The sequence below is a fragment of the Mercenaria mercenaria genome, chromosome 1 (genome assembly GCF_021730395.1).
Source record: "Mercenaria mercenaria strain notata chromosome 1, MADL_Memer_1, whole genome shotgun sequence".
Classification (NCBI taxonomy): domain Eukaryota; kingdom Metazoa; phylum Mollusca; class Bivalvia; order Venerida; family Veneridae; genus Mercenaria; species Mercenaria mercenaria.
Window position 1 is genome coordinate 54852671 of NC_069361.1, and position 12096 is coordinate 54864766.

At 35.6% G+C, this 12096-nt stretch overlaps 1 protein-coding gene across 2 annotated transcripts in view; it reads right to left on the reverse strand.

Annotated features, from left to right (window-relative positions):
• LOC123537167 (BTB/POZ domain-containing protein KCTD3-like) overlaps positions 1-6645 on the reverse strand; it is a 79429-nt gene extending 72784 nt beyond the window's left edge. For both annotated transcript variants that reach the window (XM_045320768.2, XM_045320778.2), the window contains exon 1: positions 6507-6645. In XM_045320768.2, the coding sequence (XP_045176703.2) occupies positions 6507-6547 (41 nt within the window). In that variant the 5' untranslated portion in view covers positions 6548-6645. The remainder of the gene's footprint in view (positions 1-6506) is intronic.
• Positions 6646-12096: the final 5451 nt, after the last annotated feature.

Sequence of the window (12096 nt, forward strand, 5' to 3'; positions counted from 1 at the left end):
ACAGTGTGTGTAATGAAACGCAAGTAAAATTCCTAATACCCAATTCATAAAGAATAGCTTGCGTATCGCATTTTCCTTATTACTAGAAAGGGTACGAGACTTTAACGCTAAATTTGACTGACTGGTTATACATTACCGCAGAACAGGTTGCAATTTATCAGAATAATCACAGGACCACTCAGTCGGCTGATCGGTGTTATTTGGATACTTTGTAAACAATTTTACGCTGATAAAATGTAAAAGAGTTGAAGAATAAACATTGTTGCAGCACAAACTAATTAGTGGGATATTTTGCTGTTCAACAATGACAGTTATCTGTTTGTGACAATGTAGTGTCACCAATACTGGATGATATCTTTTGGGAGAATGCATATTGTGGTGACCACATCGTTCGGGATATTGTGGATGAACTGATCTCCGACTGCATTAAAAGTGAAAAAGAAAACAACAGTATGGAACGTTCATTACAATTTTAAATACATTTTTGTACTAAACATTGAAGGGCGCCATTAAAGTACTTAGCTACTTATAGTCAATCCTGTTCAATGATATATACCATGTATACTGTAAGCAAAAAATACTCAATTGTTTGTGCGAGATTGGTAAAATACCCAATTGGTTTTAGCAAATACCCAATTACTTCTGAAAAGGCTGGGTAATGATAGTATTTTTACCCAATTCAAATTTCGAATATCCAATTCAGACAAAAAGTGATGGGTAAATACCCATTTGCACCAAAAGCTTATCTGGAGCTCTGCACTTGGTCAATATTTTTTAGTGTTTCAATATTAATAACGTATGTTTGTATTTACATCTACATCTGTACAACCAACAATCATTTAAAAAATTTATTTAGAAGACAAATTTCAGTTAAATAAAGTATCTTACACTTACGATAAATTCATTGTATTGAAATTGTTTGTTTATGTAACAAATGGAAAAAATAAAATGTGTTATACTTGGGGAAATCACTTCCCTTTTTTGTCTTCTCTGGATTTCCTTACCAGAAAAGTAAAGAAGTTGGGTGAAACTGAAAGTATATCAGTCAAATGAATTCAGTACGCTGTGTAACATAAAACTGCTGTAAGAATAACCACAGGTCTGCGGGCTTTTCGTAATGCGTATGGGAGAGCAGTAGGAATAGACACCTGTGGGCTTTTCACTATTCTTACGGAGAGCTGTAAGAATAGCCTGCGAGTCACTACTCTTACGGAGAGCCGTAAGAATAGCCTGCGAGGCTTTTCCTATGGGACCGTAAAAATAACCACTTCCATCAGAAATATTTAGGACATCAAAATGTGCAGTGAAATGTTATGAACCATCTTGTGGAAGCATTGGTCGAGAGGGCTAACTTAAGCCGCTAAGATGTTTACCTATGGAGGTGAAGGCCCCTGGTTCGAATCCTGGCTACTCCCATTGCGGTGTGTCCTTGGGCAAGGCACTTTATCACGATTGCCTCATTTGACCCAGCTGTAAATGGGTACCAGCAAATTGCTGGGGGTGAGGTTTAATTGGTTTTAACTGTTCTTAATATAGGGTCGCAGAAAAACTCTATAAAGCTTATGTTAATAAAGTCTGTTCCATTCCAAAGGTTTACCCCAACTTTGGAGTCATATGACAAAACTACGACAATTACCGGCAAAGTAAACATGGTTTGATAAACTAAAAAAAAGTCACCCTCGAGAAATTTAACGATTTTTTTCTGCTTTGCCAAATATCCAAATAAATGACAAATTTATATTTTCAACGGCAGTCTCCTATTGTAATTTCTTGTCGCCATTGGAGTTTGCTCTCTAAATTTGGAGTATTACGGGAAAATTCACGTGAATTTTATCGGGAGCGATTCAAGACTCATTTCGTTTATGAATGCATGAGGGAAATGAAATGTTGTATTTAAAAAAAAGCTATAACAATGAACACATTATTTAGATCTAACAAAAATGTAAATTGACTCACTTTTAACAAAGTTATAAACAGTCCAAAATACTTCCAAGTCTTCGGTAGCTCTATCCAATCCTCGATGAGTAAATTGTAAACAAACAAGCTCTTTTAAACATCGGTGAAATTCAGGCATCAATCGCACCATGCCCTTGAAACGATGACTTGTTCAAAATAACATCATTTCCAAACGCATGGTTCAAAGATAACCTGTATTTTAGCATCCTTACTGAAGTATTTACAGTCCGCCACATATCCAGTTTCTTTCACAATGGTCAGTTTTGAACTTCAATAAACAATATTCACCGGTTGTGTATGCAAGAGAATTATTTTTCTCCGAAAGAAACTTGTGACGTATTAGACAAATGACGTAATCTTGCTGTTGCCATATGCAGATTTATACGAGGCGCACAAGGGAAATATTACCTCTAGGTTTAAAAACACAATCAGCTGATAGAAGATAGAAATCTTGACGTATCTATGTCACGCTAGAATTATACTTTACTTCTTGAAATATATATTTAAACAATGCTTAGTTGTTTATCGTTTTATCAACCTATCTATTTTATTTCATTTCTTTTTTAAATTTTGCTGTTTATATGGAAGCATCTCCGTTTTCTTTTAAGCTCGTGACTTACTCTTGATCCGAGGGCTGCTAATTTAGATGTCTTTTAAAGCGAAATCGGACCGCGAACCCATTCTCTCTATTTATTGTTATCAAATCTATCATTATTATTATAACAGATTTATATTTGACTTAAATAACTTGTATGAACGATCCAGAGAGCAGTCATAGAGCCTACTCGGAATTTGAAGTTATTTATAATGGCGATTCCAGAATTAAATTTATGGGGGGAGGGGCGGTGTCAGACGGCAACCGAATCTTTTAATGACGGGAGGTGGGTTCCATCGGAAAATCATAATTATGGGTGGTGGGGTCCATCCAAAAATCATAATTATGGGTGGTGGTCCTCACAAAAACCGTCTTTATGGGTGATGGGTTAATTGTAAAAATGTATAAAATATGGGTTGGTGGGTGTTTGATCACCTTTTTTAATTAATTACGGACGTTTTCCTTTCTTTTTAACTATAAGTTGCTACTTTAATGAACGAAATTTTGACATTACCGATCTAAGAAATATTATCCTTTTTGATAAATTTCTGTTCATTAAGCATTTCTTTTCTTTCTTTTCTGTCTTTCCCTTTGAATTTGAAGTCTTGGTCATGCTGTTAGCGTCCTTAATTAATCGCTGAAAGTATGTCAGTCAACATTTCTGACGTAATAGAATCATGTCACTGATTATGTACTGTATCTCGCACTTGTGCAGAAGTCAATAAAATCCGTGGAGACTGATTGATACCTAACTTTTCCCGCCTTTCATTCACACTCGTGTATTCTGTCTGGCACGTGACGCGTATAAATATTTTTTTTTGTTATACCACGGACACAGTTTCAGAAATGAAATCGAGGCAGGCCGAAAGGAAAACATGCGTGAATTGAGTAAAAATCTTAGCATGAAGATCACTGTTCCCAAAATGAGTCGATTTTTCCATTCTCGCATAGATACTTAAAACAGGCGTACAGAATCCACGCGCAATTCCACACAAAATCGTATGTTAGTAAATAGTACCTATTTCATTATCCGCTGCCGACGTAAATATCATATCGTCATCATCTATATTAAGGACATACCTGACACAGGTATTTCAATATATTTGTGAAGCACTAGCCGATTCGGATTTATTTACAAGAAAATGCTAAGTCGCTAAGAAAACCCACATCAATATTCATTCACGTCTATAATTAATTATGGGAAGTCACTAATGTCGCACACAATCATATTTGAAATGTTTTCTTTACTAATACGTGGCCTAACATGTTAGTTCAACTATTTAAACTGTTGCACACGCTTCTTTCGAATTGTTCGGTTAAATCGCTTATGCAAATCGCGAACATCAATTTCTTCTTTCTCAAAGCCAGCATCGTAAAAAGAAAACCTTTTTAAAACTTATTTTATGTTGAAGTAAAAAAATGACGTGCGAAATAGTTCATATCTTTTCCGAAACATTACCTGTCTTTACTATTTCTTTCATACGTTAAACAGTATGTGGCCAAAAAAATCACAAGTTGTTACTTTGTTTAGCCATTTAAAGGCAAAGACATCCAGATTTTTGCTTAAAGTTTGGTCAGATTTTGAAAATTGGAACACGAGGTTTTGTTGCTAATCTGTTTCAGAATGCCAAATTAAGAGATAAAAACATGCTCGAGTCTGGAATCGAACCCGGGCTGCCGCGGCGATAAAAATTTCCCTGGGGTCGTGACCAATACACCACGGAGGAATATTTAAATAAATAAAAAGCTTTATGATTAAGGCAGTTTACCTCCAGTATCCCGTTATTTTGAATAAATCGCCAAAAAAAAAAAAAATAATTCTTATGTGTTTCTGTAACATAATCTGTCATTAACTATTAAAACTTCCATGAGAAATTTAGCAATAATTTTCTGATATCTATTTTCATGCCCCCCGAAGGGAGGCATATAGTTTTTGAACCGTCTGTCGGTCTGTCAGTCTGTCCGCAATTTTCGTGTCCGGTCCATATCTTTGTCATCGATGGATGGATTTTCAAATAACTTGGCATGAATGTGTACCACAGTAAGACAACATGTCGCGCGCAAGACCCAGGTACGTAGCTCAAAGATCAAGGTCACACTTAGACATTAAAGGTCATATTTCATGATAGTGCATTGATGGGCGTGTCCGGTCCATATCTTTGTCATTCGTGCATGGATTTTAAAATTATTGGGCATGAATGTGTACCACAGTAAGACGACGTGTCGCGCGCAAGACCCAGGTCCGTAGGTCAAAGGTCCTAAACTCTAACATCGGCCATAACTATTCATTCAAAGTGCCATCGGGGGCATGTGTCATCCTATGGAGACAGCTCTTGTTTTGTTGTTGTCATACTTTCTGGGGATCAGTGCTTTTAAAACAAATTTAGTTAAACATGTACTGCGTGCAATTATTTTGAAAACGGACCCGCCGGCTTAGCTCAGTAGGAAGAGCGTTGGTCTACGGATCGCGGGATCCTCGGACGGGGCGTATGATTTGATAAAAAACATTGTGTCTGAAATCACTCGTCCTCCACCTCTGATAATTAATGTGGGGAAGTTGGCAGTTACTTGCGGAGAACAGGTACTGGTACAGAATCCAGGAACACTGGTTAGGCTAACTGCCCGCCGTTACATGACTGAAATACTGTTGAAAAACGATGTTAAACCCAAAGCCAAACAAACAAAAACAAATTTCCATAAATCATGTCCAAAGAAATTACAAGCCTTGTCGGCGTCAGGGAGTGATACTAGTTTTAATGACTCAACACGATTCTTCCGAAACCATATTTCTGTAGAACCTGTGCTAGATCGATATATACATTTTCGTACATTGTTCGGCAGATGTTGAACACAACTTTAAGATGGAAACGGGAATAGTAACATAATGAAAATCCAGCTTAAATATACGTAAATATCGGGCCATCGTATACAACGTAATGAATTTCTCCATAGAACCGGAAGCAGACGTTTCTTCTTCGTATTTTGGCGGGAAAACTGCACGTGCCTTCCATGATGCTCCTTCGGAAATGACCGTGTGCTTATGGAAAATTACGTGTTGGCGTTATATTTTCGCGTCACCAGAAACGTTAAGTACTATGTTGAAACTTTCATGTAATTGTAAACAAAATGCACTACAACAAAATGAAAATGCATGCTTTAGAGCTCGAATTTTTATATTGTGCCTGTACGTCCGTGACAGACTCTGAAATGTCTGTATTTATAATATTTTTCATTCGAGTTTCAGTGACAGAAAAATTAATATAAGAATAACAAGACGTTCGCACGCACATTTGGTTTTTTTTTTTTTTTAGAAATCACCTTGTTTTTTTTGTGTTTGTTTCTTTCTATTTTCTTATTTATTTATTTTATTTATTTATTTATTTTTCATTTTGAGGTGGCATGTCACGAATTCCTCCAAGAATTAACATAGTACAATAACAAACACAGTCTTTTCAAATATTAACTCGGGCATTTTAATTTTGAGTTAACCCCTAGTTTATTGCGCTACGGGCGCCGCCATATTGGAAAGTCGACGTAACGTCATATAGCATTACGGTCTATGGGGAAAAAAGAAAAATCCAAGATTATTTCTTTAATATACACTTTATTAAAAAAATGAAAAAAAAGGTCTAGAGATATTGATGTATGGTATATAAATATGTTTTTTGGACGATTTTACCGATACTGATAATTCAGAAACGAGGTAAACGTAATAGGTGGAAAAGACTATAGTTTCACCAAGGGAAGGTAAATAAAACTTACCTTTTTACCAACTGTCAAACCATACACTCAAGTTGAAGAAATTATTAGAAATTCAAAATGATAAATTTCCAGTATTGCAAGGATTTTAATGCGCATTCTAGAATTTATTCATTTAATTATCCGAATATTAGTTAGTCCGCGTACTGTTCGCGGCAACAATCTCACTATTCAACTTTATCACTTCTGGACCTACCTCTTTCCACCAACATTTAACTGGATAATGTCGCCTGGCATCTGTTTAAGCGAGTTTCAGTAGTTCAAAAGATGTTATTGTGGCTAAATATCTACTTTGTTTAATTTTAATTATTACGAATTGTTGTTGTTGTTCTTAATTTAAAAAAAAAAACTATGCCATACCTTAAGTAATTTCACCTCAGGCCATAGTACACTAAATATTATACCCCGCCTCTTCTTTCATCTTCTTCCAATACTGTACATGCCCCACTCTTGAGCATCGTCGTACAAGTGAAACTTTACAAGGTGGATGTGAGGCACAAACAAGTGCAGGTTAAAATGGTAAAATTGTTGGTGTTTTTACATTGGATTACAGACGATGCCCGCCTTGAAAGTCTCTATTGTAGTGGCTCCTGTCAGGCTGAATGTTCCATAACCGTATACTGGATAGAAAGAAGGAGTGCCGGTATGAATCTGTTCTGCAGAAGGGGACCATGAATCTTGTAGTGGTAGCCCTATTGATGGCAGCTGAGGTGTGGTAGTGGCAGGCAGCCGAGGGTCTATATGTCGGTATCAAGACATAACACCTCTGGGACAATACACCCTTGGACTTTACTCCTCCAGGTCTTTACACCCTAGGAATTTACACCTCCCTTATTTATATACTATAGATATCTATTGTGTAGGCAATAATAATTATTGATTATTTAAGTTATAATTGATTTGATTAAATAGAAGGTGTTTGACACACTTACACAGAGTAATTGATAATTAAAAGTTAGGCTTATGGATATCAATCCACTGTTGATGGTAATGAAATAGACTGAAATTGTTAGGGAAATAAAAGTTAATTGGATATCTTTGTAGGCTCTCAACACAAAATATTTAGCATAATCTGACTGATATTTTTCAAATACATTTTAATTCTTTTGTAGATGTTTTAAGAATGAATGCTGGTTCAAAATTTTGTCTTGTTGAAGTTTGCTTTTTTTCAGATTTTCATTATTATTCAGCTTTCTGATTAATAATTCATTTTTAAACATATTTATTTATTATTATAGTATTTTAATTAATAACTCATTTTTAAACATTTTTTATTATTACAGTATTAAAATTATAGTAACTCATTTTTAAACATATTTATTTATTATTTCAGTATTCTAATTTATAACTCGGTTTTAAACATAATGTGAATTTTAATTGACCACCTTAGAATTATTTGTCAAATATTGTGAAGGTAGAAAGATTATACATTAAAAATGATAATTAAAAGGTGTTTGTCAATGCATTTTGTGTCAGACATTACATTTTATAAAACAATATTGTATAATGCAATTATTTAATTTAAAAGATAATTTACATATATTTGAGACAACATTTGTCTGTTTAAAAAATGATCTCATTGCTTTACGATTTATGTTGTCCAAAATAGAAGAATCAATTCTAAAAAATATATATTTTCTTAAATACATGTTAATATTATCTTTCATATTCCTGTGAAATTCCAATCCAAGCAAGTGTCACTGTTTTATAGTAATGGCACATTCCAGAGATGCTATTATGTCTAGCAATTAGTTAATTCCCACATATCATATGCCAATATTGTTTCATTAAAATTATACATAGAAAAACTTCAAGAAGGAAAAGAACAAATTCAAAGATATATCACTTTTTTAATTTTCATAATTTATCATTTCATTCTCATGTAAGTCTGTAACAAATTAACATATAAAAATGTACTTATATGTATGTCTAATTAGCAATCATGCACTTCACATCTTAGATATTTTAGTCATATTACTCATAGTCATATTTAGCCAAGATATCACAAAATACACAGTCCTAACAAATATAAGTTTCTTAGTATAACTTAAGTGTTCTCTTTCTTAAATACATACCATAATATACATATTTAAAAGATAATATCCTAGTAAATTATATGTGAGTCTAATCAGCAATCATGCACTTCACGCCTTAGATATTTACAGTCATATATATTTCTCACTTAGCCATATACTTGGCTGGTCCATAAACATGGCTGATTCCTTGAAGGAATTTGGTTCCACTCAGTTCCTTTTTTCATACTGATCCCAAAGCTCGAATATTTCTTTCTCACAATGTCTAGTTCGGCGACGCTGTTGTCTCCCAACACCATGGTCAAGTAGTTCATCGATGTCGATCTCGGCATCAAGGGCCTGCTTCCGCAGAGCTGGCACCATTCGGTAGAAGGATAGTGACCGGTACCCACAATTACTGTTTAGACGGTTGTGCCAACCTGAAAGGGAAATAAATAAAATTATATTAATGTATTTGAAAGAATTGAATACAGTAAATAGAATTTAATTCAAAAGGGATTATGGATCTTACCCTTCATTGCTTTATAATAATGCACTTGTTTATCCCTTGTGTGATGTATTATATATTCTAATAAATTTTTCTAATAATACATGTATTCAATTCTTAAAAATATCGGTATTATCTAAGTCTGTAAGTACAATGTATTTAAAATTTAAGTGTAATTCAAATTGTTGTTTGTAATTATTGCTATGCTTGAATGTTATTTTAAAAATTCACTTGTCTATCAGAGGCAGATCTAAAACAGATAATTTTCTTTGATTTTGCCATATAAAATATATTAAACTGGTTAAGAGTGTTAAGTTATTACCTTCAACGTCATTGTTTGTGCGTATCCTGTACCTGAAGACACACCAGCTCTCAATGGGAAATAACTCGGACTCTATCCACTGTTGTCTGATGTAATGGACAAGCTCCTTCTGTTGGTCATTGTTAGCACGCACTGCTAGACTGTTAAACGTTGTTGCAATATGATTGCTCGGCAGGAATGGTAGAACAAGGAGTTTACGGATCCAGTCCCAGACTGACTTGCGCTCCATGTATGCTGGACCTAGCCCAATAGTTTGTACGTGACGCCACACAGACTGTGCCCAGTGGAACGTGCATCCCTTGATCTGCAACCCCGGGAAAACGTCTCTGATTGCACCCCAAGCAGCTGTAAAAATAATTATTCAAATAAGTCATCCATGATATATCAGTATATGATTGCATAGGAATTATTATAGTAAATGTTATATTATATCCCTAAACTCCAGATTTAAACGACTTGTGTTGTATTTCCAGCTTTATGACTTTTGGTTTTTAAATTGTTATTACACTTACCAGCCAAAAAGTCGAGTCTCCTAGACAGTTATATTTAATAGTTTAAAGTTACGTAGACAAAAGTTTTTAGCACTTTTGAATATCAGTTATCCTATACATGTACCGTACTATTATTTTTGAATGTGAGAGATATTCTTACCAGCCTCAAAGTCAAGGACAAATCCTTGGACAGACACATCACCTAGTATGTCTTTGACCTGGCGAAGCACTGCGACATAGTCGTCCTTGCGTCGCCGTGACATGACGACACACACCAAAGGTAGCTGCTTCATAACGCCATCAGACTGTACAAACCCGTGTATGGACATAAGCTGGCCTCCTTGGAGTGGAGCATCAACAACCTGTAATATACATATATACAAACCCTGCAAATATTTTGTGTAACTACCATAATAATAATAAGACTATTATAGACATTGATATCATATAAAAAGAATAAGGTAAGTTGAACACACAGACAAGACGTGTCAGGACTCAATACTTTTATTTTAATACTGTATATACAACTTCTGTGATATGACCCACAGACTATCTGCTATGCTATTTCCAAGCCAAAGATATTGATATGATTATATTTTGATTTTTAAATATCTCTTTAATTTTAAAGTATTATCTTAAAGGTTCCGTCCATGAACCATCTTCTGGTGGTGCGGAGGATTTCACGCTGTTTTGGAGTAGTGAGGAGGATGTGGCGAGCAGCGTCTACTCGGATGTCGCCGAAGATGAAATCCTGGGCTTCGAGGTACTCATAGTTGATGGTGAACCCAAGATCCTTTGGATTTGGCGGTCGCATCTGTTCCCAATGTCTGTTAGCTGTACGTTTCAGCGCATCAACCTTTGGGAGGTTAGGTCGTTGTCCCCGATCGTGTAAGGCAGTCTTGACAATGTCCCGGACTGAGTGATAAATATGATGACTGACCTCCTTAATCCTGCCGATCAACTCCTTCTTGTAGAGCAGACTGGGATCTGGTGGATGAACATGGGCTGTCTTGTTTCTTGCGAAAGACGAGTCTTCTGTCGATGTTACCTTAGCCTGACATGGGTTGCGCTTGTTCCTGATGGAGCATCACCAGACCTTGGATCCGGCCTTCAGCTGCTTCAGTGTAGTGTAACTGAATCCATCTGTAGACACTAGAAGAGGGGTACCACGCTTGCTGCCTGTGGGCAAAATCTTGAAGCGGACTCTGTCCTCAGCAATGAGTGATGTAGACAGTGGAACTTCAGACATAGAACCTTAGTGATTTCTGGTGTATGATGGACAGGCTCGTCAATGTCAATGCTTTAATTCAGTGGTTGGGGCTGTGGCTCAGGTTCTGGCTCTGGTTCTGACTCGGTTACTGGCTCGAGTGGCATGTCATGCACGTTGATGGACTCGTTGAGTGGATCACCCTCGGTGTCGCTATATATATATATATATATATATATATATATATATATATATATAACCTTGGATTTTACACCTCCCTTTTGGGAGAAGTAATGTCTCAGGTTTGGGAGGTGTAAAGTCCCAGGGTGTATTGTCCCAGAGGTGTAAAGACCTGAATTCATATGTGTCCACAAAGCCGTACACAATACGGTATACCATGATGGCCTTTGTGTACCATCTACGCTGCTGCAAAGTCTGCCAACCTAGTTGGTTCATCATGTTGGCTGTATGATAATCCCCAGAGAAAAAAAAATGTTACTTGGGCAACTTTGTAGGTTGCGGCATAGGAAAGTAAGGCTGTTGTTTGCTTTCTTGACCTCAGTAGTAAAAATAACTGCATATGTTCTTTATAAAATTAACAATCTTCTGAGAGCTGTAACACGTAGCCAGGCCCATTTAAAAAAGGATTACTAGTCTTATGTTCTTAAATGACCCATAAACCACAAAAAAACACCAAGAAAAGTAGGGGTCAATTATCTTCTAACAGAGATTTTTGTCTGACAGGTCAACTCTATGGAATATCATCCAAACTGACAACTAAAATGTGAGTATGAACACATATGTAATAAGGTTTGTTTACATTTCTTTTAAAGCAAACAATTTCCTTTAAAATGCTACCAAAATGTTAGGTATAGGTCCACAATGAAATAAGAAACGTGGAAATTCCACGAAAACAGGTTTTCACAGGTTCTTTAAAAAAGGGTAATATTCTATTATACATATCTGACTGCATCTAATCATGCCATTCAGAAATACAGGTTTAAGAAAAGTACATGTGTCATTTCCCTATGTAATTTATGATTCTTTGACAAAAGCTACCTAAACACAAAGTTTGCTGACAATAGGTGCACCCAGATAAAGATATTGAGCATAAACCATTTTTCTATTTTTAGTAACAGTGACCTATTGTACAATCCAAAGCCAGTTCTTATATTTAAAGTTATAAACTCGAAACAAGCTTTTTGATGATCAAACTGAATAAAAATCTATTTTTTATTATAATTAT